The sequence below is a fragment of the Chlorocebus sabaeus genome, chromosome 18 (assembly GCF_047675955.1).
Source record: "Chlorocebus sabaeus isolate Y175 chromosome 18, mChlSab1.0.hap1, whole genome shotgun sequence".
NCBI classification, from domain to species: Eukaryota; Metazoa; Chordata; class Mammalia; order Primates; family Cercopithecidae; genus Chlorocebus; species Chlorocebus sabaeus.
In genome coordinates this window covers 59,076,778-59,104,726 of record NC_132921.1, presented here as the reverse complement: position 1 = coordinate 59,104,726, position 27,949 = coordinate 59,076,778, and the positions used below count along the sequence as shown (strand labels likewise).

The 27,949-nt window shown below is 42.3% G+C and overlaps 1 protein-coding gene across 3 annotated transcripts in view; it reads left to right on the top strand.

The window, feature by feature from the left end:
- LAMA3 (laminin subunit alpha 3) overlaps nucleotides 1–27,949 on the top strand; it is a 283,212-nt gene that overhangs the window by 108,011 nt on the left and 147,252 nt on the right. For 2 of the 3 annotated variants that reach the window (XM_007974442.3, XM_007974441.3), the window contains exons 13-19: nucleotides 17,296–17,433; nucleotides 19,952–19,998; nucleotides 21,288–21,387; nucleotides 22,074–22,126; nucleotides 22,354–22,459; nucleotides 23,263–23,362; nucleotides 26,165–26,321. In XM_007974442.3, coding sequence (XP_007972633.3) covers nucleotides 17,296–17,433; nucleotides 19,952–19,998; nucleotides 21,288–21,387; nucleotides 22,074–22,126; nucleotides 22,354–22,459; nucleotides 23,263–23,362; nucleotides 26,165–26,321 — 701 coding nt within the window. The remainder of the gene's footprint in view (nucleotides 1–17,295; nucleotides 17,434–19,951; nucleotides 19,999–21,287; nucleotides 21,388–22,073; nucleotides 22,127–22,353; nucleotides 22,460–23,262; nucleotides 23,363–26,164; nucleotides 26,322–27,949) is intronic. The other variant, XM_073006417.1, reaches the window with a different exon arrangement.

The window sequence follows — 27,949 nt, the reverse complement described above, 5'->3', positions numbered from 1 at the left end:
TCTGGACTGGCCAGTGTGCATTCCGAAAGCAGCTCTCTGGAGGGTTGTTTAGTATCTCTGGGAATTTGCTCACCCTGGGAGGGGCAGTCCTTCCAGGGTCAGCAAGGCCCCAAGATTTCAAAGCGTCAGAAACAGAAAATAAAAGAAATGGTGAGTCCAATGCCCAGGGGCTGAAGCAGTTGTGGGCTGAGGACAGAGTCACAAGCAACAGAAATAGAGAGGCTTCCATCCCTAGAGGACAAGGGAATGGCAGGAAAGAGGTGCTCAGCAGACGACCACCAAGAGGCCCTACACAGCATCCTTGGAAGAAGAGCCAGTTTGAGATTAGCGTGGGGCTGGTCCAAGAACAATTGTGTGGGGAAAAACTCTTTCCTCTAATTGTGGTTTTCCTCGACTCTTACACCGCAACAACCATCAACACAGAGAAAATGTCTGTGACCAAATGTGTGGGGGTCCTTCCCCATCACCAAGCAGCAGCCACCAGCCAAGTGTCCTCCAATTCAGTTCTGACACTGCTTACCTGAAGACAGTGCCAGATCCCACAGGTTGAGGGTTCAATCCCCAAGATTGCTCCCTCCTTCCTTCACCATCAGCTGCAAGCCTGGGCCTCTGGATCATCTGACAGAGCGGCTTCAAGTTGGGGTTCCCACAACCCTCCTTTGGATTCAGTTAATTTGCTGGAGTGGCTCACAGAACTCAGGAGAACACCAAATTACATTTACTGGTTTATTTTAAAGGATTTTGCAAAGATACAGATGAAGAGACACATAAGACGAGGTGTGGGGGAAGAAACTGGGAGCCTCCATGCCCTCCCTGGGCACCACTCTCCAGGAACCTTCACATGTTCAGCTGTCTGGAAACTCTGAACCCTGTACTCTTGGGTTTTTAAGGAGGCTTCCTGACGTCAGCATTCCTTCCCCCAGGGTATGGACTTGACCCTCTCTGGGGAGAGTCTTAAGACTCACAATCACAAAGGTCGGGGAAGATTAGTGTCCTGCCTTGGGGCAGGTTAAAAGAGGGCAGGAGAAGGTCAGAGGTCTGTCCCAAGGCCTAACACACCCAACATTATAACAAAAGATTGTAACAAGTACTATGGGAGTTACTAGCCAGAAACTGTGGGCAAAAACCACTATATATCATGACAGCACAATAGTTCTTTCCTCTTCCCTCTTCTTCCTCCCCCACCAAGTTGAAGCCAGCTGTGGGGAAAGAATGCCCACTCCCACCCCCAGCCCACTCCTGCCACCCACCTCTCCACCTTCCCTGCCCAGTGTGGGATTTTGGTCTGAATCAGGTCTGAGCTGGAGGACAGGAGATTCGACTTTAAACTGGATTTCTACTTACTTTCTGTTCTCTTACCTAAGAGTGTGCTGACAAACCCTACAACTCCTGGAGTTTTCATCTAGGTGCAGGGAGACAGTCACCCACACTACATAAAATTGAAAAGGGCCGTGGGAGTTAGTTGACAGCGGGAGTTGTGCTTGTTGAATACACTAATTGTCTAACAGTCAGTTGCATCTCCATGTGGCTTCATTTACCATGGCTTCCTTAAAGGGACTCCATGATTTTGATTTGTTTCTAGAGAATTCTATTATTTTTAATATTCTGCTTATATAAGCGTAGATTTCCTTAAAAACCTACAACCTCTCAACATTATTTTCACAAAAATCCCTATTTTTAAATGTATGTTATAATTCTTTGACCTTCAGCAGAGTATTATTCCCATCCAGTTAGAATTTGGTTATGTGGCTATGTATCTGGAGCAAAAGTAAAAACCAAGCAGTTAGGTCCCCACCCCCACGACCTCTGTCAAGTGGAAAAGCAGAGCTCCAAAAATGCATACAGAAGCTATCCTATAGGCCCTCTCACAGCCTAGTCTCCCCTCCCTTTTTAAAAAATAATTGTTTTAAATTTAGTTATTTGTTTTGCAAACCAATTGCATGGCAAATTAGAAACATAAAATTAGGAGAGAGGGAAAAGATCACTGAGGCGAAACATTCATAGCAAGGGAGAAAACAGACAGGCAGACATGAAGCTTAACATGTACAGCAGTCTGGGGCCACTGAATGAAGGGCAAACAAGCTAACCCAATTCTGAAGATCCTGAGGGTATCACTATTAGATTAAGTAAATGGACATTTATAGTGATAACTGTAGGTCATGAAAAAGAGTTAAATTATGTCTAATGTACCTGCTTCATTGGGAAGGAGAGTATAAAATACATTTGAGTAAGAGTACTAGATTAAATAGTTAAAATATTAATAGTTAAAATGAGTACTAGATGAAATAGTTAACTAATAGTTAATAGTTTGGTGATTAGAGAGTCAGTTATGACTTTTTACAGTTTCATGTGACAGAAAACTAGATCTAAACTGTTTAAGGCAAAAATAACTTCTTGGCAGTAATAGAAAAGTCCAGGCATATTTGGTTTCAGGAATAGCTTGATCTAGGGGCTTAAAAGATTGTTTTTCTTTATCTATACACTCTGCTATCTTGTATATTGACTTCATTGTTAGGCCTCGGATGATAGTAAAATGGCAGCCAGCAGCTCTTAGACACACATTGTTACGGACTGAATTGTGTCCCTAAAAATTCATATGTTGAAGCCCTAACCCCCAATGTGACTGTATTTGGAGTAAGAAAGTAATTAAGGTTTAATGAGGTCATAAGGGTGGAGCCCTGATCTGATAGGACTCATGTCTTTATAAGAAGAGACACAAGACAGCTCGTTCACTCTCTCCCTCTACCATGTGAAGACACAGTTACACAGTGAGAAGGTGGCCATCTACAAGCCAGAAAGCAGGCCCTCAGCAGAAACTGAACCAGCCAGCACCTTGATCTTGAACTTCCCAGCCTCCAGAACTGGAGAAATAAATTTCTATTGTTTAAGCCAGCCAGTCTATGATATTTTGTTATGGCAGCTCAAGGTGACTTAATACGTATCCGTCTAGGTTCAAGACTAGGAAAAGAGGCAGGGCGCGGTGGCTCAAGCCTGTAATCCCAGCACTTTGGGAGGCCGAGACGGGTGGATCACGAGGTCAGGATATCGAGACCATCCTGGCTAACACGGTGAAACCCCGTCTGTACTAAAAAATACAAAAAAACAAAAACTAGCTGGGCGAGGTGGCAGGCGCCTGTAGTCCCAGCTACTTGGGAGGCTGAGGCAGGAGAATGGCGTAAACCCAGGAGGCGGAGCTTGCAGTGAGCTGAGATCCGGCCACTGCAGTCCAACCCGGGCGACAGAGCGAGACTCCGTCTCAAAAAAAAACCAAACAAACAAACAAAAAAAACAAAAAAAAAGACTAGGAAAAGAGTATACTTTCCACCAGGACACATCTGGTTCCGATTGGACCACATGGCAGTTGGCAGTTCTGGAATTAGTCCTGTGGCCGTGGAATTCAGTGCATTGATTGGCCAAGCCTGAGTCTTCCCCCATATCCACAGAACTAGAAGTGGGGTCGACACCATCTGAACAGCATGAATGGAGCAAGGGAAGAGAGGTTCCCCCATGGTAAAATCAGGGTGCCATAGCCAAGACAGGGTGGCAAAACTGTGTGTCAGTAAAATCCTCAGCTCTTTGAGAAAACATAGTTCCCCAAAGTGACCAATCCTGAGAAAGATTGGGAAACCCTGTGAGGTTTAACTGTAGCATTCTTTTCCTTAAGAAACTGACATCTGACATCATAACCTCTTTAATCAGCTACAGTACATAAAGATAATGTCATATCTCTTATTTTAAATGGTTGGAGCCAGGACTCCTTTTTAAAAGTAAGTGTTTATCTTCCCATTGATTTTTTTTTTTTAATTTTTAAAATTTTTAGATGGGATCTCACTATATTGCCCAGGCTGATCTTTAACTCCTGAACTCAAGCGATCACCCCACCTCTGCTCCCAAAGTGCTGGGATTATAGGTGTGAGCCACCACGCCTGGCCTCATTGATATTTTTGGTGGAGTTGATTTGGACCTCTGCTTCTAAAGGTCTACCAGACCCTGCTGACCTCACTGGAAGCATGAGAGGGAAAAGACTATCAAGCTCTCAGAGAGGGGCTGGAGGACATCAGCAGGCATACTTCTGGCCCCGGCAGGTGAATGTCTGGGGTCAGCCACTGCTGGATTCTCTGTGGTCTAAAGTCTTGGCTCAAGTGAAGGACTAATACATACAGATCCAACCTCGGAGAAGCCTGCCCATGCTTAAGAGCTGTTTTCTGAGCTGTGCAAGAAATTTACTGCCTCGTGTGGTATTGAGGTATACCTTGCAGTTTGTTGTTTAGGGTTTGAACCATTCTTGTAAGAGTCTGGGAGGATGCAACATTTTGTCTGTGATGGCTTCCCTTGTCTTGTAACTACCATTTTTTCTGATAGCTATTGTGATTTTTTTTTTAGAGGGGATTAATTACTTGACCCACTGAATTTTACAACCAAATCAACATGGCTCACAATGGTGTATCAGCTGGCCCAGTGTATTCTAGCCAAAAAGTGCTCTTACAGCTTTGCTCTTTCTTGCTTTAAAAATTTTCACAATCTGGCCGGGCGTGGTGGCTCACGCCTGTGATCCCAGCACTTAGGGAGGCCAAGGTTGGCGCACCACCTGGGTCAGGAGTTCTAGACCAGTCTGGCCAATGTGGGAAAACCTCGTCTCTATGAAAAAATACAAAAATTAGCTGGGCATAGTGGCACATGCCTGTAATCCCAGCTACTCGGGAGGCTGAGGCACAAAAATTGCTTGAACCCGGGAGGCAGAGGTTGCAGTGAGACAAGATTGCACCACTGCACTTCAGCCTGGGCAACAGAGCGAGACTCCATCTCAAAAAAAAAAAAAAAAATTCAAAATTTTCTTTAAAGAGAATTTTAAAACCCTTCTAAGCTGCTTTTGCCAACTGCAGTCCTGGATTTATGTTTTGTATTAAATTAATTTACTCCAGACTTTTCTAAGTACAATGCAGTATTTTTTTCATTTTGACTTTGATTCACTGAAGTGCCCTATGGTTTTCTTTTTTGGGGAATTAATCAAATTAATATATATATATGAGATCATATTGGAGAATTGTCTATATGCATATAAAATATATATTTATGTTTATGGGTTTTTTGACTCTGTCTTCAACCACAGAATACAACTGTTAATTTAGTTATTTAGGGGGTTTACTCTTCCCTCTTTCTCCTCCCCATCCCTCATTCCTGCCTTCTTCTCCTCCTTTTTTCCCCTACCCTTCTTCATTTTTTTCTTCCTCTTCCTCTTCCTCTTTTCCTCCTTCCTATTCCCCTTTCCCCTCCTTTTCTGGAGCAGCTTGCTAGGCAGCAGCTAGCTAGTACTCGGAACAGAGGGTAGGAAGGCAGCAATGTGGAAACGGGTGGTCCTTTCATGACATGAACTAAAGGTACCTGGAAGTGCAGCTTCCCCCAGCCCCACCCACGTGACTTGACCCAGCGCCCAGAACCATCCCCATTAGAGTCTGATGTAGCCTTTGGGTTGTGGTTTCACGGCTTTCTTTAGAAAAGTCCTATAAATATGTTGCCAGTGAGAGAGATAGTGTTGCTTCGCTCATGAGCTTATTACTGCAGGTGAAGAGGAAGGCACTCTTCATGGCAATACCTGTCTGATAGCAATGTTGCAAGATACAATGAGATAACACATATCAAGAATTGTGCAGGGCTGGACCTAAAGAAGGATTTCAGTAGTTTCTCATTCTCTCATGTAACAACCAGCTATTTGGCAGGTACTGTGGAACAGGACTACATTTAATCCTGGAAGACATTCAAGAGCATGACAGACAAGCCCCTGTCCTCTAGGACCTTTATGATCGTTATTTTAAAGGCTTTTTTTGATGATCCTTATTTTATATTCTTCTTGAGAGTAAGTTTCTTAAAGCAGAAACAATGAGGAGTAGACAAGAAGAAGTAAAATACTCCAGAAACTCCAAAGGACCTGGAGCAAAACAAAGAGCAGAACTGAAATATTTTTAAAGCCTTATAGTATTTCCAAGAGTGAGAAAAGGGCTGCCAATGCTTGAGTTGGTGTTTGGGATTTGGCAGTTTTTACTAATAGTTGGATTGAAATGAGAAGTGTGTTGCCAGATTAATTCACAATTTTAAAACACTGCAAATGCTTTTAAGGTCAAGCCTTTGTTTTTACCTCCAAAGAGTAACTGGGTCTTCTGGCTCCCCAGATAACCCCTATGGTCCTAAGACCAGTGTCTGTGTCACCCTCGTTATGCTGTGGAGCTGCCACGACTGCGCTCCAGGCAGCTACTCTAATGCCCGCATGGATGTTTTCCTCTCTGCATTCACTTTCCTTTAGGGCAGAAATAGCAGAACAAGCCTGTAGTAGCCAGGGTTCTCCGGAGAAACAGAACCAATCGGAGGTGTGTGTGTACATATGGAGAAAGAGAGAGAGGGAGAGAGAGAGAGAAAGATATATATATATTTTAAGGAATTGGCTCATGAGATTGTGAGGGCTGACAGGTCTGAAATCTGTAGGTTGGACTGGCAGGCTGGAGGCCCAGAAAAGAGTTGATTCTGCAGCTCAAGTCCAAAGACAGTCTGGAGGCAGAATTCCTCCCTCTTCTTCAGGGGGCATTAGTCTTTTTGTCTTAAGACTTTTAGCTGATTGGATGAGGCCCACCCACATGATGGAGAATGATCTGCTTTATTCAAAGTCTACTGATTTAAATGTCAATCTTGTCTAAAAAATACCTTCACAGTGACATTTAGGCTGGCATTTGACCAAACATCTGGGCATCATAGCCTAGTCATGTTGACATATAAAATTACCCAACACTAGTTCTTGCCTCGCCAACTTGGCAGTCATATACATTTCTTGAAACCGTACTTAATCATCAATAAAGAGTATAACAAGACACAATTCTGACTGACATGATACAACTATCCTGTATACAATTGAAAACGCACTAACCCTTTCCCCAGAAGAAGAAATAAAGTCCTTGGGTAATGTTCGAGCTTCCCCTTGATATCCTGTAACTTTAATACTGTGGTATTAAGTCAATACGTCTTAGGTTGAATGATAAGGAGATGAGAGAGTGAAGAAAACAAAAGATGACTTTCCTTTTATTTTTAGTTGACAAATAATAATTGTACATATTTATGGGGTACAGAGTGATATTGCCATATGTAGATACGGTATGTAATGATCAAGTCAGTAGTTAGCGTATCTGTCACCTTGAAAATTCATTTCTTTGTTTTGTGAACATTCAAAATCCTCTTCCAGTTTTTTGAAAATATACACTAAACCACATTCACCCTACAGTGTTAGGGAACACTAGAATGTATTCTTACTTAGCTGTAGCTTCGTATCCATTAAGCAATCTCTCTCTATCCCCACTCCTACACTTCCGAGCCTCTATTAACCATTGTGCTGTTCTCTACTTCTATGAACTCAAATTTTTTAAGCTCCTATATATGAGTGAGAACATGCAGAATTTATCTTTCTGTTCCTGATGTATTTCATTTAACATAATGTCCTTCAGGCTCATCCATGTTGCCATAAGTAACAGGATTTCATTCACTTTTATGGTTGAATAGTATTCCCCTGTGTATATATACCTCGTTTTCTTTATCCATTCATCTGTTGATGGGCGTTTAGGTTGACTTCATGTCTTGATTATTGTGAATAAAGCTGCAGTGAACATGGATGTACAAGTCTATTCACAATAGCAAAGACATGGAATCAATCTAGATGCCCATCAACAGTGAACTGGATAAAGGAAATATAGTACTTATACACCATGGAATAGTATGCAGCCATAAAAAAGAATGAAATCATGTCCTTTGTGGTGACATGAATGCAGCTGAAGGCGATTATCCCAAGTAAATTAACACAGGAGTAGAAAAACCAAATACTGTATGTTTTCACTTATAAGTAGGAGCTTAACATTGAGTACACATGGACATAAAGATGAGAACAATAGACACTGGACACTGGGAACTTCTAGAGGGAGGAGGATGAGAGGTGGGTGAAGGCTGAAAAACCACCTATCAGATACTGTGCTCAGTAACTGGGTGATTTTTTGGTTTCATACACCAAACCTCAGCAACACGCAATTTACCCATATAACTAACAAACCTACACATGTATCCTCTGAACCTAAATTAAAAGTTGAAAAAAAAGTTATCTGCATTTTAGAGCCTAAAAAACTCCATGGGGGCACAGGTATCCTTTTGATACACTGATTCCCTTTTCTTTGGATAGATACTCAATAGTGAGATGGCTAGATTGTATGGTAGTTCTACTTTTAGTTTTGAAAGAAACCTCCATACTGTTTTCCATAATCGCTGTACCAATTTACATTTACCAACAATGTATAACAGTTTCCTTTTCTTCACATCCTTTCCAGTGTTTGCTATTTTTGGTCTTTTTGATGATAGCCATTCTAACTGGAGATGATATCTCATTGTGGGTTTGATTTTCATTTCTCTGATGATTAGTGATGAAACATTTTTTCATATGCTTGTTGGCCTTTTGTATGTCTTCTTTTGAGAAATGTCTATTTATATCCTTTGCCCACTTTTAAATCACATTATTTGAGTTTTTGCTGTTCAGTTGGAAAACAAAGATTTTTGTTTCGCATGTGTACAACATACACATATAAAACATATTCATAGCAAAAAACATATTCATAGCAAAATAGGAAGAAATACTCACTACAATTACAAATACTAATTTCTGTAACAGGTCACATGGTCATAGCTGGTATAAGTTGAGCATCCCAAATACAAAAATCCAAAATGCTCCTACATCCAAAACTTTTTGAGTGCTGACATGATGCTCAAAACAAATACTCACTGGAAAATTTTGAATTTTGAATATTCAAATTTGAGATGCCCGATCAGGTATAATGCAAATATTCTAAAATCTGAAAAAATAAAAAATCTAAAACATGTTTGGTCCCAAGCATTTTGGATAAGGGATACTCAAACTGTATTTGTAACTACCTTCTTCTACCACCCATTCCATATTCCCTTTGCCCTCAGCAAGCACCTCATGGTTCTTTACCTGGGGAAGTGACAGAAATCTTCATTCCTGAAGGGTCTAGGACATCAGTAGTCTTGCCTGAATTGGGTTGTAGTTTTGTATTGACTTTAATCACAAGACACGGTAATACTAAGAAACACCTTAAGTCATCTCCTGTATTCTAGACATATTCTTCCTTACTTCCATTTTGGAAGAGCAGTTCATTTTCCCCTTGGTAATTAGTGGAACACAATTGCTTCTATCTTTGTTGATTCAGAGGAATGAGGAAACAGGGGAGCAGTCTTAACTTCCAGTTCAATAGAATGATCGTCACATCTCCTGGTAGAAGCATTTCTTCCTCTGGAACTAAGACCTCTCGACCGCTGGAGCAGAAGGCAGCTGGGACTGGAAGCTAGTGGATCACTAGGGTTTATAGTGAGTGATGCCACTCCCATTTCTACCTCTTGATTCCTGAACTCGTGAATCTTGGCTATCAGAGAAACCAGATGTGATACAACGATTCAGAGCAGATATTGCCTTCTGGAGAACCTTGCCTCAGCCCCGCAAGGTACTGCCACCTAGCTGGCACTGTAACTGGGTATTCAAAAGGCCGTTCCACTATTGTATTCAGCCACCTGTTCAGGATGGTGGGGAAAGTGGTAAGATTAATGAATTCCATGACCATGGGCTCACTGCTGCATTCCATTTGTTGTGAAGCAAGTTCCTTGATCAGAAGGAATGCTATGTGGATGCTACGACAGTAAATAAAACATTCTGCAAGTCTACAAATGTAGTTTTGACAGAAGCATTGCATGCAGAGAAGGAATTTCTGTATCCAAGTAAGTGTCTATTCCAGTAAGAACAAAACACTTCCCCTTCCATGATAGAAGCAGTCCAAAGTAATCAACTTGCCACTGGGTAGCCAGCTGATTGCCCTGGAGAGTGGTGCCGTATTGAGGACTCGGTGTTGGTCTCTGCTGCTTGCAGATTGGGGACTCAGCTGTGGTGAGTAGAAGTCCATTTTGCTGAGCCCAGGGATAACCTCCATCCTTGCCCCCATGGCTACTTTGTTGTGAGCCCACTGGATAACGATAGAAGTGGATGGGACAGAGGCTGCCTGGTATCTGCAGAACAGATCCTCCTGTCTACTTGGGAAGCATTCACATAGGACTTGTTTCTTAGCCATTTAGAGAGGGTTTTCACTCAGACCCTTCCCCAGCTCTCCCTGTCACCAATTTTCCAATCATGTTCCTTCAAAGTCCCTGGCCGTCCAGTCAAAGAATTGGCCATAGCCCATGAATCAATGTGTAATTTCACATTTGGACATTTCTCCTTCCAAGCAAAGTGAGCAACCAGCACACTGCTCAAAGTTCTCCCCACCGGGAGGATTTCCCTTCACCACTGTCCTTCAGGATGTCCCAGGAAGGTGCAAAAGTGCTGCAGCTGTCCACTTTTGGGTGATGCCTGCATATCATGCAGTACCTGGTCTAAACCAGGCCTAAGTGTTTTCTTTCTTTGTCGACTGATCACAAGGAACTCCCCATAATGCTAGAGATGTGGAATGTAGCAGGAATGTGGAGCATGGCGTTCTTTGCATAGCCTACTTGTGCAGAGGCTGCTTGGGTCCAGTCTTACGTATACCACTTCCACTTGATGATGGAATGCTGCTGTGCTTGCCTGACTTATGGCTTTGTGGGTCAGATAACGCCCAGTTCATAATGGTCAGCTCACATCACATAGTGACTTCATGGCCCATGGTTAAGCCTTCTGTCTCTACTAAGACCCCATAGAAAGTGAAAAGCTCTTTCTCAAAAAAAAAAAGTTTTCTGCAGAGGATGGCTTATATGCAGAGGGTGGCAGGGCTTTGCTCCAAAATCCTAAGGGTTTTCACTGTGATTCACTTATGTGGGCCTGCTGAAGGCTCCAGAAAGCATCCCTATCTGCCACTGACACTTACAAGCACCATTAGATCTGTTCAGTCCTATGCTTTAAGTGGCAGAGCAGCTTGCACAGCAGCCTGGACCTGCTGCAGAACCTTCCCTTGTTCTGTGACTTACACTACTGGACCCTTAGAAATTTAACTGAGGTAGAAGACTCTGGATTTTTTATTGGATTTAATTTTTACCTTCTGACACCCAAATGTCTTACCAATAAGTCTAGAGTAGTTTCTACTTCTTGCTCACTAGCTCCAATTAGCATAATATCATCAATGTAATAGACCAATGTGATGCCTTATGGGAGGGACAGGTGATCAAGATCCCTGCAACCTAAATTATGACACAGGACCAGAGTTGATAGATCCCTGATGTAGGACAGTGATATAGTTTGGATGTTTGCCCACTCCAAACCTCATGTTGAAATCTGATCCCCAATGTTGTAGGTGGGGCCTGGTGGGAGGTGTTTGGGTCACAGAGATGGATCCTTCATGAATGGCTTAGTGTTGTCCTCCTGAGAGTGAGTGAGATCGCTCTCTGAGTTCACCTGAGATCTGGTTGTTTAAAAGTGTGTGATATAGCTTGCTTCTGTTCTTGCTATGTGATGTACTGGCTCCCCTTTACCTTCTGCCATGGGTTGTAAGTTCCTTGAGACCCTCACCAGAAGCAGATGCTGGCACCATGCTTCCTGTATAGCTTGCAGAACTATGCCAATTAAATTTCTTTTCTTCATAAATTACCCAACCCCAGGTATTTCTTTATAGCAACACAAGAATAGCCTAATACGGACAGTGAAAGTATATTGCTGGCCTAGCCAGTTGAAAGCAAACTGCTTGTTGGTTTTTACTACAAGATGTGAAGGAAAAAAACATTTGCCAGACTAACAGCTGCATTCCAGGTGTCAGGTGATATGTTATTTTGCTCAAGCAATGAAGCCACATCTAGTATAGCAACTGCAATTGGAGTTATACCTGGTTAAGTTTATAATAGTCATTCTCCAAGATCTATCTATTTTCTGTACAGGCCAAATAGATGAATTGAATGGGCAAGCAGTAGGAATCACCACCCCTGCATCTTTCAAGTCTTTGTTGGTAGTACTAATCTCTGCAATTCCTGCAGGAATGATGTATTGCTTTTGGTTGTACTATTTTCCTAGGTAGAGGCAGTTCTAATGGCTTCCACTTGGCCTTTTCCATCATAATAACTCTCACTCCATAGGTCAGGCAACCAATGTGAAGATTTTGCCAGTTGCTGAGGTTGTATATTCCAGTTATGAATTCCAGAACTGGGGAAATAACTACAGGATGAGTTCAGGAACCCACTGCACTCATTATAAGATGGACCTGAGTTAAAGCTTCATTGATCACCTGACCCCTATAAAACCATACTCTGACCAGAGGGCCACACTGATATTTTGGGTCTCCTAGAATTAATGTCAATTTACAGCTGATGTCCAATAATAGAAAGAATAGAAAGATCTGATTATTTCCTTTTTGCCAGTTTACAGTCACTTTGGTAAAAGGCCATAGGTCTCTTTGGAAAAGGCTAGGAGAAAGATTTACCTCATAAATGTTTGGCGGTGGAGTGGAGTTCTTCCACATAGTATCTACTCTCCCCTTCGTTCAAAGAGTTCTGGGTCTGTAAACCAGCTCAGGTCTGGGAATTGATTGAGGGGACATGACTCTATTTTTATATTTCAAGTTAGACTTGTTCATTTGACCTAGAACTCTTCCACTCCTACAAAGCAAGTCAGAATTTGCTAGACTTCCCATCTATTTCACTCCCAGGAACACCATGATCAACTAGTCAGCACAGGTCTCTGAGCCAGACTCTTCTGACTGCTGTTTCAACTCTGCTGTCCATTATGGTAACCACACCCACCTTGCTTTTGGTGATTTATTGCCAACACTTGGCTGCCACCAACCTGGGTCCAGTTATCCCCATTGTACTTAGGTTTTCCAATTCGATGGCAGCAGTTTCCACACCCTTAACATCGATTCTTACAGATATTCCTCAAATAGCTGTCTGTCTGTTTAAATTGGAAAAATCATTTAGTTCTTTTGGAGTGTAGTGTACCTTCTCATGGGTCATACTTGGTACTTCACCTTTCAGGGCTTACTGGGATTTGAGTCCAGTTATCAATTGATAAGGAAAGTCAGATGGGGATGGGTCCTGAAGAGAACCAGTAGGGTCTTCCATGACGGCTCCCTCAGGGGAGGTCATTACAGCTTTCTCAGGCAAAGCAGGGTTAACCTGCTCAAACATGGTGGGGTGCAGTTGCTTCTGCTGACAAAGAAGACTCATTGGAATTTAGGGGGTCAGTGTCCCCATCTTCATCATGATCTTCCCATATGTCCTCAAACCAATTTTCAAAGTCCCATTCCTTCCCAATCTATCCCCCCACTTTAACAGCAGATCCTCTGCAAGGTTCGGAATTTAACTTGCACTACAATTCAGACACTCGCAGGATGAAGATTCTTGGTTTGGTTTTCTGCAGTCTCAGCTCTGAGGCTGTAGGAGATAAGGATTTCTTTCTGGGAAGACACAGAAACTTTTAGGTCATTTATGCTGCATCTGAATGGGAATTCAAATCCCTCAACTTCTTTTCTTTCCCTACTTTGTCCAGCCCAATTAGGAGCAACCAACCAAGCTCATTATGCCCATTAGTTTGACAGAAATGTTCTATGTTATCAAATACGTGGTCACCCAGAACCCTGCCTTTCATAGTGATTTTATTAGGAGTATCTAATAGTGATATTTTTGTGTATCTCTATTACCACATGACACCAATGACTATCAGTGCTTTTTTCACTATTGGAAATAGAGTCATTAGTGCTTCTAAATCTAGTCATTTAGAGAACCAATTCCAGAAACCCCCAAACCAATTTAGAGAATTTATTCTTAAAATTCTGTTCCTGGCTGGGCATGGTGGCCTATGCCTATAATGTCAGCACTTTGGGAGGCTAATATAGGAGAATCACTTGAGGCCAGGAGTTTGAGACCAGCCTGGACAACATAGTGAGACCCTACCTGTATTTATGAATTAAAAAAATTCTGGTCCTCTAAGAATACTTCTCTTGGTGCCAAAATCTGTATTAGTCAGGGTTCTCTAGATAGATAGATAGGCACATAGATAAATATAGATATAATGATACATCTTATCTACTTATCTATGTACATATAATATATATTGTGTGCGTGTGTGTGTGTGTGGATAGGGAGAGGTTTATTTTTAAGGAATTGATTCACACAGTTGTAGGGACTGGCAAGTCCAAAATCTGCAAGGTAGGCTAACAGGTTGGAGATGCAGTCAAGAGGTGGTTTTGCAGCTTGAGTCCAAAGGCAATCTGTAGGCAGAATTCCTTCTTCCTTGGTGGACATCTGTCTTTTTCTCTTAAGGCCTTCACCTGATTGGATGAGGCCCACTCACATGATGGAAGATAATCTGCTTTACTCAAAGTCTACTGATTTAAATGTTAATCTCATCTAAAAAAATACCTTCACAGCACCATCTAGACTAGTGTTTGACCATTTGGCAACATAGTTAGCCAAGTTGACACAAAATTAACCACTGTAGAACCCAAGAACATTTCCTCAGAATTCTACCAGTAGATAGACACTTAACCTCGGCAGACAGGCCAGCTGGGACCATGGGCCATGAGAGAAGACAGGTGGAAATGGCAATAGGAGATCTGAGTGTTTATCCTTCTGTCTGCCAATAGCTAGGGGAGCATTAGGCATGCTTTGTATGGAGTGGGTAGTGTCTTGTGGGAGAGCTTTGTGCTATGTCAGTCATTCTCTAGTCCTTCTTCTGGATTTTTAGCTCTTTGAGATCAGGGAATACAGTCAACTCCCAGTATCCATGGGGGATTTGTTCCAGGACCATCCATTGACACCAAAAGCCAAGGATACTCAAGTGTCTGATATAAAATGGCACAGTATGGCCAGGCATGGTGGCTCATGGCTGTAATCCCAGCACTTTGGGAAACCAAGGCGGGGAGATCACGAGGTCAGGAGATCGAGACCATCCTGGCTAACGTGGTGAAACCCCGTCTCTACTAAAAAAATACTAAAAAATTAGCTGGGCGTGGCAGTGGGCGCCTGTAGTCCCAGCTGCTCGGGAGGCTGAGGCAGGGAATGGCGTGAATCCGGGAGGCGGAGCTTGCAGTGAGCCGAGATCGCACCACTGCACTCCAGCCTGAGTGACAGAGCGAAACTCTGTCTCAAAATACATAAATAAGTAAATAAATAATAAAATAAAATGGCACAGTATTTGCAAATAAACTGCACACATCCTCTTATATACATTAAATTTCTAGATTACTCATAATGCATAATGTAATGTAAATGCTACATAAATAGTTGTTATATTGCATTATTATTTTATTTGTATTATATTTGTTATTTTTCAGTTGTGTTTTTTTCTGAATATTTTTGATCTGTGTTTGGTTGCATGCACGGATCCGGAACCACAGATATGGAAGGCTAACTATATGTGTTTTTACATTTACCTCCACCATAACACCTAGCAAGGGTGCTGCTTGAACACAGTACGCCTTCAATCAACGTCTGCTGGATGGATGACTGTAAAATAGGAAAGTGAAATGGTAGTAAATTCTGTGGGTCTGCAACTACTTATGTCTCTCTGAACAAGTCACATAGCCTGTTGAAACTCCTAGGTAATTTGTAAGTGAGTAAACTAGCCAAATTCCCCTCCATCAGTGAGAGTTTCTGTTATGTTTCCGATGACGACTCAGGTAAATTCTGTCATTCACCATCATTTACTAAAAATCTGTTTCAGAGAAATTCACCGTACATGGGTTGGGCCGTCACAGAGAATGAAAATAACATGGTCTCGTCCCTGTGGGGGCCCCATGGGCTAAGGCTTAGATTCCAAGTCTACCTGTAAATAAATCACCAGAATTGGGGCTTTACTTTATGAATCTTTTCTTTCCCAAGGCTCCAACTAGCATGGAATTTTTGAAACCTTGCAAACAGGTTGTATTTTTTACTGCGTACACTACACTGGATATAAATTTGGAAGTCAGATGTACTAATTCATTGATATTCATTAATTCAGTATGGGAAAGTGTAAAGAGCACCTCCTCACGCGCTGGGGGACTTGGGTAATTAGAATAATGTTAATAAGCGTGAACACTTCCTGAACGTTTTGGCTGTGCGAAGCATCCTGTTCAGTGCCTTATTGCTGATGATTCTCTGATGACTTCTTAGAGTAGGTACTATTATCAGCTCCAGTTTACAGAAGAGGAAACTGAGGCTTAAAGAAGCTAAGCAACTAGCCATGACTGCAGGGCTGTTAAGTGGCACAGCTGGTACTGGAATCCAGATGTGTCTGACTCCAAAGACTAAAGCCCTTTGTTAGAGACTAATCCATTGACTTTAGAAATACCCTTTAACTTCTGAACTTCACCATGTAATAATGGGATTCAATAAGATGCTCTCTCTAGTTTCTTTCAGTTCTTAAGATGTAGAACTCTTCAGCTGGAGAAGTCAGTCAGGTCATTTCCACTGCTCATCCCTCTCCAGAAGAAGGGTTTTTTGCAATGCAAATGGGGATGACCTTGTACAACTCCAGCCCATAGAAGTCTAGTCTCATAGAGGCTAGTAGGGACCTGACCCAGAGAGAAGGGGATCAAGAGGAGAATGAATGGCCAGCATCTGTTCTCTCCATCCACACATGTTTATTCATCACTTAGCCAAAGATCATGGTAACAGCTTGGGGGAGGGAGGAAACTAGGATGCCTTTCCCATCCATTTCAATGTTGTCTGCACCATTTTTTCCATGACTATATAACTACACTAGACATTGAGAAAATAGGTATAAAGAGAGGAGGACAGAGAAGAACAGGGACAGCTGTCGGCTGATCTGGCCTGGAATGGCTTGCACTTGGTATGGAATATTCAGTGGGATATGGAATTAAAGTGGCCTTCCAGTGAGTCACATCCCCCATCATTTGTTCCCTGCATCCTCCTCCTACGAATACCAGCTTCTGTAGGTGAGCAGAATCCCCAAAACCATCACCCAGCACCTGCAAATCTTGCTGAATATGAAATTCATGACAGCAATAAAAACTAGCAGTTATTGAGTGCTCGCCCTGATAGGCATTGTCCCCAGCTCTTTTACATATTATCTTATGCAACCCTCACAACAAGTTATCAAATAAAAGTTAGCATCACTCCCATTTAAGGAAGGAGAAACTGAGGCTTAGAGCAGTTGAGTGGCTTGTTTCAGGTTCCCAATCTCATGAGATGGAGCTGGAACTTGCGTTTGGGTCTTTCTGGCTCCACCCTCATGCTCTGCTCCGGGACGTGGTTATTCCCCCTCCTATACCTGCAACCCCTGCCTGAGTCTGATTGAATTCTTTCATCCAGCCTGCTGGTGTTCAGCCCTTGGATCCTACCAGATGCCCTGCAGCTCAGTGACTGGACAGTGTGAATGTCGGCCAGGAGTTACAGGACAGCGGTGTGACAGGTGTCTCTCAGGAGCCTATGATTTCCCCTACTGCCAAGGTAGGGAAGCCAGCAGATAGCTGGAGGTCTGGTTCCTCTCTGAAGTGTGTACAGCCAGCCTCCCAGAGAAGCCTGCAAATCCCCCACAGACCACCACTGGCCACCCCTACATCCTGCTTTCACAGATCTAGTCTGCCTGGTTCCTCCCCTGTTCAAGTCTGGTTTGAAAACACGTATATCATATATGTACCCTCAAAGGAATCCAGAAATGATTTTTTTTTAACTAAAAAGAATATAAATTTCCATGTGCTAAACATGTGGGTTTCTTGGTTCACATGTCAGTTTTCTGTGGATAGCGTTGTGGCATAGGTGACTCCTTTGAGCTAAAGGGGCCATTTGTTGTCTTCTGTCCCGAGGCATCTTGCCTTCTCTTGCTCCCAGCTTGTGGTGCTAATGCTGGCAGCACTGTAATGTTTCTAACAGATCCCCTTGCCAGCAGGCTTAGCAGGACCTTTGCTGTGTTTCAGGCCTCTCTCCCTGCTCTCCTCTGTCCTTTTGGGGGACTGTGTCATCACACTTCAGCCCAGTGTTGGGGAAGGCCAGTGGGATGCACTGGAGTCTATGCAGTTTGGAGAGAGTGCACAGAGTGGGAGATGAAAACCAAGCCTACAGCTATGGGATGTGGTTGGTATTCATCCCTCCATTAATATGAGAGATTAAGGGTTGCACATGTAGAGCGGACAGAAATGAGATGTCCACAAGTTTCCCTGAGCTCCCTGGTGTGTGCAGCCAGAGAACAGACCAGTAGCTCCTGTCAATTTCAGAGGACTCTTGCTACTATGAAGAGGTGTTTGTGGAAGGCTGACACAGACTATCCATCAGGAGAATGCAGTTTCTCAGACCCCTTCCTGCCCTTTGAAAACAAGACTGACTTCATTTCCCAGAATCTTCCTAACCAGAATCCTCTGGGGACCAGGTTTCCTTAAGGGTGGAAGTTGCAGCAGGCAGTCAGAGAGGGGGCTTGCCTTTCAAAAGGCCTGAAGGTCCCTAGGATGTGACGGCATCCTGCATGGGTCTGCTCACCTCCATGGGCCTCAGGAGCAGAAGGAAGTGCTGTGGCTGCCTGGCAGAGAAGCTGAGCAGCCACAATCATCCCAGGGCCGGATGGCAACGTTTGTGTCCTGGAGAGGAACCCGAGGCTGGACATGGAAAACAAACAGCTGGAAGTTTGTGTTGAGTATTATGGAAAAATGCAGAGAACAGAACATTAGAAAAGAAAGAGAGGACAGGGCAGGGTGACTCATGCCTGTAATCCCAGCACTTTGGGAGGCCTAGGTGGGAGGATTGCTTGAGGCCAGGAGTTGGAGACCAGCCTGGGCAACATAATGAGATCCTGTCTCTAGAATTTTTATTTATTTTTTATTTTTTTGAGACAGAGTCTCACTCTGTCCCCCAGGCTGGAGTGCAGTGGCACGATCCCAGCTTACTGCAATATCTGCCTCATGGGTTCAAGTGATTATCCTGCCTCAGCCTCCCGAGTAGCTGGGATTACAGGCACGTGCCACCATGTCCAGCTAATTTTTTGTATTTTTAGTAGAGATGGGATTTCACCATGTTAGCCAGGATGATCTTGATCTCCTGACCTCGTGATTTGCCCACCTTGGCCTCCCAAAGTGCTGGGATTACAGGTGTAAGCCACCACTCCCAGCCTCTAGAAAATATTTTAAAAAATAATCAGGCATGGTGGTGCATGCCTGTCGTTCCAGCTCCTCCAGAGGATGAGGTGAGAGGATCACTTGAGCCCAGGCATTGGAGACTGCAGTGAGCTATGATCATGCCACTGCACTCCAACCTGGGAGACTGAGCAAGACCCTGAAGTGAGAGAGAATTAGAATCATCAAGGGGAAGCTGAGGCAGACAGAAACAAACAAAACCAATAGGGTTAAGGAACAATTTGCAAGGAAACAAGATCCTATTATGGATTTATTTAAATGATTTGAAAAACCAGACTCAGAGCAGACTTACCCAGTTCAAACACTGTGTAATTGTAATACTGAAACATTGCAAGATCCCAATGTATTGAAGAGAGATTATATTTGGTTTGTAGTGTTATACTAAGTCAAGAAAACAAACCAATTGATTTTATAAATAACTTTAGTACAGGTGGGAACAAGGAGGTGTGATAATTAAAGATGTACTTAGAAATTCTTGAACTTCTTTTAAATGGGCAATTAAAAATCTCTTGGTACAATATTGCCCTCTTCTGGACAATACTAATGATGCTCAAAATTTTAGAATCTTTCCCTAATCTCCTTCATCAGCAATTAGAAGTGAACTGTCATGAGTAGACAGGATAGAGATTTGTTCAGTGGCCAAAGAGGTAATTTGGGAATTAAGGACCATAAATGTCATTCAAGATGCCTGACTATGAATTGCATGCAGACTTTGCCACACATCTATCGAAAATACAAATGTAGATACACTATTTTTGAAAACAAAACTTTTTAAAACTTGAAACATCAAAACAAAGAGAAAAACAAACTACCAGATAATTTAAAAATTTCTGAATCATGTTCAGGTTCCAGCAGTGCTTGTGACCCAGCTGGTACCATCGACTCCAATTTGGTAAGTAGACTATAATAGGGTTGCAATTCTAATTATCTCCATTATTCTGATACATATTAAGGACTAATAGTGTGGGCACTTCCAGAAATTAAAATAAGACCCAAGGCTAAATTGCTTAAAGAGGTCATTGTTGTTTTTCAAAGAGCATATGTGATTTTGTGACTTTTTTTTCAAAAACTAAAGAATAAGATTTAAACTTGTTACTCTGGAGTCCTAGAATTTAACTCTTACTGCAGGTTTGTAGTTTACTCAGAGGGTGTTGCCTTTGTGGAGCCCTGCACGTAAGTCTGACAAGCATAATTAATAACATTGAGAAAATCAATGGCCAAGGGCACATTAAATAAAGTTGGCTGTGTACAAAATAATTACAATTTATTTTATATTATTCCACGCACAATACAAGGTATTCTGAACAATTTTTTTTCTTCTTCTTTTTCTTTTCTTTTCTTTTTTTTTTTTCTCTTGTCGCCCAGGCTGGAGTGCAGTGCCGCGATCTCAGCTCATTGGAACCTCCGCCTTCTGGGTTCACGCGATTCTTGTGCGTCAGCCTCCTGAGTAGCTGGGATTACAGGCGCGCCCCACCACACCCAGATAATTTTTGTATTTTTAGTGGAGATAGGGTTTCACCATGTTGGCCAGGCTGGTCTCAAACTCCTGACCTCAGGTGATCCACCCGCCTCGGCTTCCCAAAGTGCTGGGATTACAGACGTGAGCTACCGCGCCCGGCCTATTCTGAGCAATTTTCTAAGATAATTTAGAAATTGTCTGTCTTCTTGGCCTCAGAGCCTAGAGATGCCGACTTCCAGGCACAGAATGGATGGAGTGAATGAGGTTCTGCCATCCTTCCTGTAAGCCTTGATGACATTGATGCAAGGCCGTAAATCTTGCGTATTACCAAAGCACTCCCAGATAAACAATTTTGTACTGATTTTCAACATGTCAAATATTCAGACATTTTTTCTATTTAAATTAGTAGTCTCTGCTGTAACAGTATCAACAGACACTGACAATGCTATAAATAAGAGTGATTTTGAAATTTTCTTTCTCCATATTTTCCAATTTCTTTTTAACCACAAATGCGGATTACATGTATAACAAATAATTGAATAAAAATAAACAAAAGCAATTCGCAGACTGTTGAAATCAACCCAGTATTTTTTCCCCCTGGAGACACTTAATTACTTTTTGTGACCAAAATATATTTCTGTGACAAGTCTTTGCTCACACACATGTTTGAAAACATGTCTTAATTCCAAGATGTCAAATGCTTGTTCGATTTTCATTGAAAGGGATCTTGCCCATGCAAGCTTCACGTTGAAGGCCCTACTTGCAGCATCTGCAAACCGTTGTATTGGAATCTGGACAAAGAAAACCCCAATGGATGTTCAGGTAGGTTTTTTATATATCATAATTTACTATATTGTAATATTCTCTTAATTTTCTCTGCCCCAGTGACTAAACCCACACACAAGAGCTATTTGTTGAATCACTTCAATGTGACAAGATTCTATCTAATGTTCTGATGTTCTCCCCCGACTTTTGGCAGAATGTCTGTGATTTTCAAAATCTCAGCAAAGGATTTCTACCTGTTTCTGTATGTATTTTGTTGTTTGAGAAGGCAGCTACTTGATATATGGTTTTTATGTCCTTGTTTTTATAATCTACTTTTTCTGGTTTAACTTTAATTTTATGCTTATATCGAAGCCAGTATAAGGACTTAAAAACACCGAGTTAAGGATACTGAATAACCTTGAATAGAGTGTATTTCCACGCATGCATATCAGTAATGACCTTGGCATTGGAATCATTCAAAAATCCCATGATGTTGCAACTTTTGTCATGGAGTAGCCATAAACTAGCCGTTACTTTTTGTAGATGGATAGTATGGATTCGTCTGTTCTGCCAACTTCAGAAAGCAGTCCACTTTTAGGTCTCAGTGATGCAAACTCTCATTCCATTGAACTGCACTGGCAAGGCCGACTGCACATGTTGTGTTGCAGCTGTGTGATGTTCCCAGAGCCAGGAACTGTCTTTTGTGTCTGCCTTGGTTTAAGGCTGCTCTCTTATCTCCACAGAATGCCAGTGCCATAAGGCGGGAACAGTGAGTGGAACTGGAGAGTGTAGGCAGGTAAAGTGGGCCAAGTTTTCATGTGACAATAGCAGAATGTTACAGCAACCGCTTGTGGGGTTTCTGGGGGCGTGTATTAGTTCCTCTGTCGTTCTACAGTGCATGATAATCCTTTCCAGATCCTGGCTACACTGCTTCCTATTATACAACGAGCCAGTTTTCAATCTTGAAGATTAGCGAATTCTGTAGTTGTATAAAATGTTGTCATCTGGTTCATTGTTCTGCAGGGAGACGGTGACTGTCACTGCAAGTCCCACGTGGGTGGTGATTCCTGCGACACCTGTGAAGATGGATATTTTGCTTTGGAAAAGAGCAATTACTTTGGGTGTCAAGGTAAATAAGTCCAGTGGGCCCTGAGCAAAGCACAATGTTAATGGACAAAGATGGTCCAAATAACATTTCTTCTGAGTTTGTCATCTTCCTGCAGACTTTCTGACAGAATGGCCCTGAAGCATTCTGTCCAGGGTATTTGGCCAAACATTGATTACATTGAAACTAGTAAATTGCAAGTGAAGCTGTTTCTACTTCTCTTCTACCAGCACACTGTGGGTTTAATTATAAGAAACATAACTGGGATGGGAGGGCATCTGTTAGTTTTATAAATAACATCAAGATTTAGTAATCTTAAAGATATATTTTATGTTATCAAAAATGCTAGCATCAGATTTTCAGAGACAGTGTTGTGTTAAATAAGGAAATTGCAGGACAGTTGCCCCACAAGGCTACTCCTGAATCTCTCGCTCAGCCCCTGGTTATCACATGTTCTTTAGAACAGCACGGTTTCTGAAGCATGTTTACTCCTGGGCTGCCTTCGTCTTTGCATTGGACAACAGCATTTGAGCTGGCCTATATTAGCTGCCTCCAACTTAGAAGCAGACCTTTGGAAAGACACACCATTTTAATTTTGTTTTTGTTTTTGTTTTTGTGGTTGAATCTGATTTCCAAGTGCAGACACACCATTTTAGTTTGGGAGTTTCTGAGATTTCAAACACCGGCCAGATAGGTGTGGTGTGGCAGAGGAAAGAAAGCAGACACTGTGTCACTGGCATGGTCAGTTTTCCTTTCTCGTAGAGCAGGGGAGGCACTCAGTGTGGAGATGGCTTAAGGGGTAACTGCTGCTGTTTCCTGGCTTTCAGGGTGCCAGTGTGACATTGGTGGGGCGTTGTCCTCTGTGTGCAGCGGGCCCTCCGGAGTGTGCCAGTGCCGAGAGCATGTCGTGGGAAAGGCGTGCCAGCGGTGAGTCTTCGGGAGGCTTCTTCCCGTGTTCAGGGTGTGGAAGACAGTCTTAGACATTCCTGCCTGTGCTACAGCTCTGGTGAAGAGAGAAGCAGCCCTAAGGATCGAGGGCAGGGGAAGCTGTCCTGTGTCAACTGAAATCTGGACATTTGTGTGTGAGTTGTTTAAAACGGGAGATTTCCTTGCCCGTAAAGCCTGTTCTGCTGTGTAGACCATGAAGCACCTTCGCTTGAAAGTTCCCACGGGTACAAAAACCAGATGGGCAAGACGAGAGCTGGAAGCATGAGGTGGGTTCTCAGGGCCCAACCTCCATGTACAAGTTGGAGCAAGAGGAGCCCACAGATAGGCCCGCTCCAGGGAGAGAGGGAATAAGAGAGGGCGATACCACACACCCAGATACCTGCGCCAATAAGAAAGGGAATAAGAGGGGATGGTGCCACATACCCAGGTGCTTGGGCCAATGAGAAAGGGAATAAGAGGGCGCCGTGCCACACACCCAGGTGCCTGGGCCAATAAGAAAGGGAATAAAAGGGGGTGGTACCACATACCCAGGTGCTCGGTCCAATAAGAGAGGGCATAAGAGGGAGTGTCACCACATACCCAGGTGCCTGGGCTAATAAAGTTCAGTTCCTGTTTCCCACTCGGGACCAGGAGTGAGGAAGTAGAGAGGCCAAAGTCGTTCCCCAGGGTTGCGGTGAGGGTAGGGGTAAGAAAACTTTGGAAGTGGGGAAGAAGTGCTTTGTCTCATGCAGAAGCAGGTGACAATGAACTGTAGGAGCAAGGGAATGAGGTGGAGATTGAGACTGGGGAACTATAGGAACTATGGTATTGTTCCGTCTCTTAGGCCATTGTATTTCACCATTTATAAATATTTTCAAGCCTTGATGTTTCATCAGTGATTTTTCCTCTGTGAAGGGAAGAAAAATAACTTCTGAATCTCAGGTACCTTCACTACTTGCAATAGTAACAGATTTATAAAGAGATCTTTTATGTTGTGAAGGTAAATTGTATTTAGCAAGGTGATTCTCTCCTTTCCCTCAATGTTTCCAACATTTGAATTCTAAAAGTCAGAGCAGGCCGGGAGTGATGTCCCAATTGGGACAATTGCTGGAGGCCAGGAGTTTAAGAGCAGCCTAAGCAACATAGTGAGACCCCATCTCTACAAAACAAACAAACAAAAAAACAATTAGGCAGGCACTGTGGTGCATGCCTGTAGTCCTAGCTGCTCAGGAGGCTGAGGCAGGAGGATAGCTTGAGCCCAGGAGTTTGAGGTTGCAGTAACCCAGCTGCACTTTCCCTCAGTCTTTCTAATTGGCTGTCACTGTGGGGGCTTGGAGTAAAAGATCTGTGAAGAAGGCATGTCTGTAGGTTTGTTTTCCTGAAGACCAGTGAGCCTCACCCTGGGCCAGGGGAGCTTTGTAAATGCCTGCATAAAATGTTTTCCTGGCTCACGCCTGTAATCCTAGTACTTTCAGAGGCTGAGGTGGGCGAATCACCTGAGGTTAGGAGTTCAAGACCAGCCTGGCCAATATGGTGAAACACTTTCTCTACTAAAAATACAAAAAATTAGCCAGGCGTGGTGGCACACATCTGTAATCCCAGCTACTCCGGAGGCTGAGGCAGGAGAATTGCTTGAACCTGGGAGGCAGAGGTTGCTGTGAGCCGAGATAGTGCCCCTGCACTCCAGCCCGGGCAACAGAGTGAGACTCCATCTCAAAAAAGTAAACATTTTCCATCTGTGTTTCATCTTGCTCCACCCTAGTGTTGATTTCTTCACATCATATCATAAATATTTCCTATTATTATCATTAGCCTTCACATTTTAAATGGTTATATAATTTTTAATAATTTATTTCATAATTGTACACTTATGTTGTTTCCAAGTCTTTACTGTTTCAAACATTCTTTTGTGTTAATTCTTTGACTATCTACAAAATCTTTCTTTAGAACAGATTCCTGGAAGTAGAATTACTGGGTCAATGTGTGTGAACATTTTTAAGGATCTTTGTAAATTGTTTCCAGAAAAGTTGTAAGCATTCCTAATTCTATTTGCAGTATAGGAGCATGGCCTTTTATTTCCTTTAACAAATTCATCTTTATGGCATTAAACCCACTAACTGTTCTTAGCTTGTGACTGGATTAGCAAAGTGTCTGTTTTTTTTTTTTTTTTTTGAGAACTTTAAGTAGTTTGTTAAATGCCGCACAATGTTGGAATATTTTGGATACTTCTCTGTGCCTACCACAACTGAGCTCTTGAAAAGAATTCTTTAATAGGCATATAGTTTAAGAGAAAACAAGGCATAGAAGAGTCATTCTAATGATTAAAAAATACATATCGAGAAAATATATCTAAGTTTAGCATATGAAATATTTTATGTCATGTTCATCATTATACCTATGGTCCTTGGCAAGAGTGCCTGGCACATAGATATTAATATTTATGTGATGAGTGTATAAATGAATGATTAAATAAATACACAGTAAATAAACTAATTTGACTTTGCTAAATTTTTGGCAATTATTTAGAACATACTAAAGGATGCTACCACTATGGCTTGTGCTAAATGATTTTCTCATCTTAATGCTTGGAATTAGTAGGTGTTGAGTGTGTTTTGTGTGAATGTTTATGTGAATGAAAGCAATAATTTAGAGAAAGAGCAGGAGATCCTTCTCATTTGTCCTTTATTTAATGTACTCTGTCAATGTGGTGGAGTTCCTTCATAGTAACTATCGTGATTAAAGGATGGTCAGATGATCTATGGGCCTAACCTCCTGTATGTGTTTACTTTTTATTTACGAAAGGCCTGAAAACAACTACTATTTCCCAGATTTGCATCATATGAAGTACGAGATTGAAGACGGCAGCACACCTAATGGGAGAGACCTTCGGTTTGGATTTGATCCGCTGGCATTTCCTGGGTTTAGCTGGCGAGGATATGCCCAAATGACCTCAGTACAGGTATGCAACCCGGAGAAAGCAGCTTCATGGCTGAGTAGCTCAGATACTTCCCCACACCAGTCTCAGTGAGCCCGCTGAAAGGTGATCTGTCCCCAGAACTCATTCCATGATTCTTTTTCTCCATATTATGGGTTGGCATTGGAGTTTAGGTTAAACCTGGGGCTTGGGGTAGGGCTGTATATTAACTGGTAAGCCTTTGTGTGGATTTCATAGTTCATTGTTACTTTAATTTGATTACCAAATCAGAAAATTAAGAGATTAAAGAAAAATAGTGTTTATCTCTGGAGACTTTTTATAAGAAGAGGGAAGTTTCCTAAGTGACATTAGGCTGTACTAGAATGTGAGGAGCAGTTTTCTTTAAAGCCATTTGTGGAAAACAAAAATGAGTTGGCTTCAGTAATTCCAGTAAAGCTAGTGTTCCTAATTTTTGGCTGATGCTTTTTTTAAACTTTGAATTGCTATGTACATGGAAACTAAGATAAATAATGAGTCTTAGTTAACTGCTATTTCATTTTTCTTTTCCGCATTTCTCTTTCCTTCATTCTTCTCTACTGTATCCATCTATCTTTGCTTTATATTAGAATGAGTAGGGGAAGCTATACATTCTTTGTTTACCTTTACAACTTACATGTCTTGCTACTTATAACTAAAACATTCTATATAGCCATTGAGTAGCTTTGTCCTCAGAATTTTTCTTTGAGGTTGGTTTCTTCAAGCTGTTTCTCAGTGAAGAAATTCAGAATATGAGAGGTAAATTAACGATCATGGTAACACAGTCTTTTTCGTTAGCGCATTCAAGACTGCTACTTGCTGTTGCTACCTCCGTCAGCCTGTAGAGAAGCTGGGACAGGGCCACAGTTCTCTCGGACCCCTCCCCCTCATTGATTCTAACACTGCTTTTTGCCTGGCCATAGTCTCCCATCCAAGCTGCCTTTCTGAAATAGTACCTAGGATCTTAAGATACTTCACTCTTTCCCGCCACTCCCCAAATACAGCTATTTAATTTCTTCAGTTCCCTGACATTACTTCATTATTCAGAAAACAAGCAGTAAATTCCATTGAGTCATAATAGGATGTAAATGACTGACAACCCAATCACAGTGTATGCCTTCTCACAGGTGCTTACAGTTTCAAAGAATAGCTGGTGGACAAAAAGGAATTCATCTCTAATGACACATTTTCTGAGAAAGTTATTTTGGTCAGAGGACCTTGGTGGTGCCCCCAGAATCACCACTTACTTTCCTCTGCTCCTAATACATTTTTACATATTTATTTTCCATCTGAAACTAACACTTCAAGATGAATTCAGACAAATTGTGAGGGTCAGCAGGAGTTCCTCAGTGTGGGTCACCTGTGGCTCCTGCTTCCAGAGCAAGTGGTTCTACACAAAGTCAGACTTGATTGTCACCAATATCTCGCTTAACATATATCCCCTTCCTTTTAACCAAAGAAGTAGGGGGAAGTGCCAGAAGAACCACTAATTTGGGCATTTCCAAGTTTCATGAAGTTTCCTTGAGCCACAGCCCAATCTGGACGTGTAGTCAGTGGTTCGGAATTAAAATAGTCTACTCTTTCCTTCAGCAGTCCAGGCTCCACAATATTCACAGAATACAGTGTGAGCCCAGGCC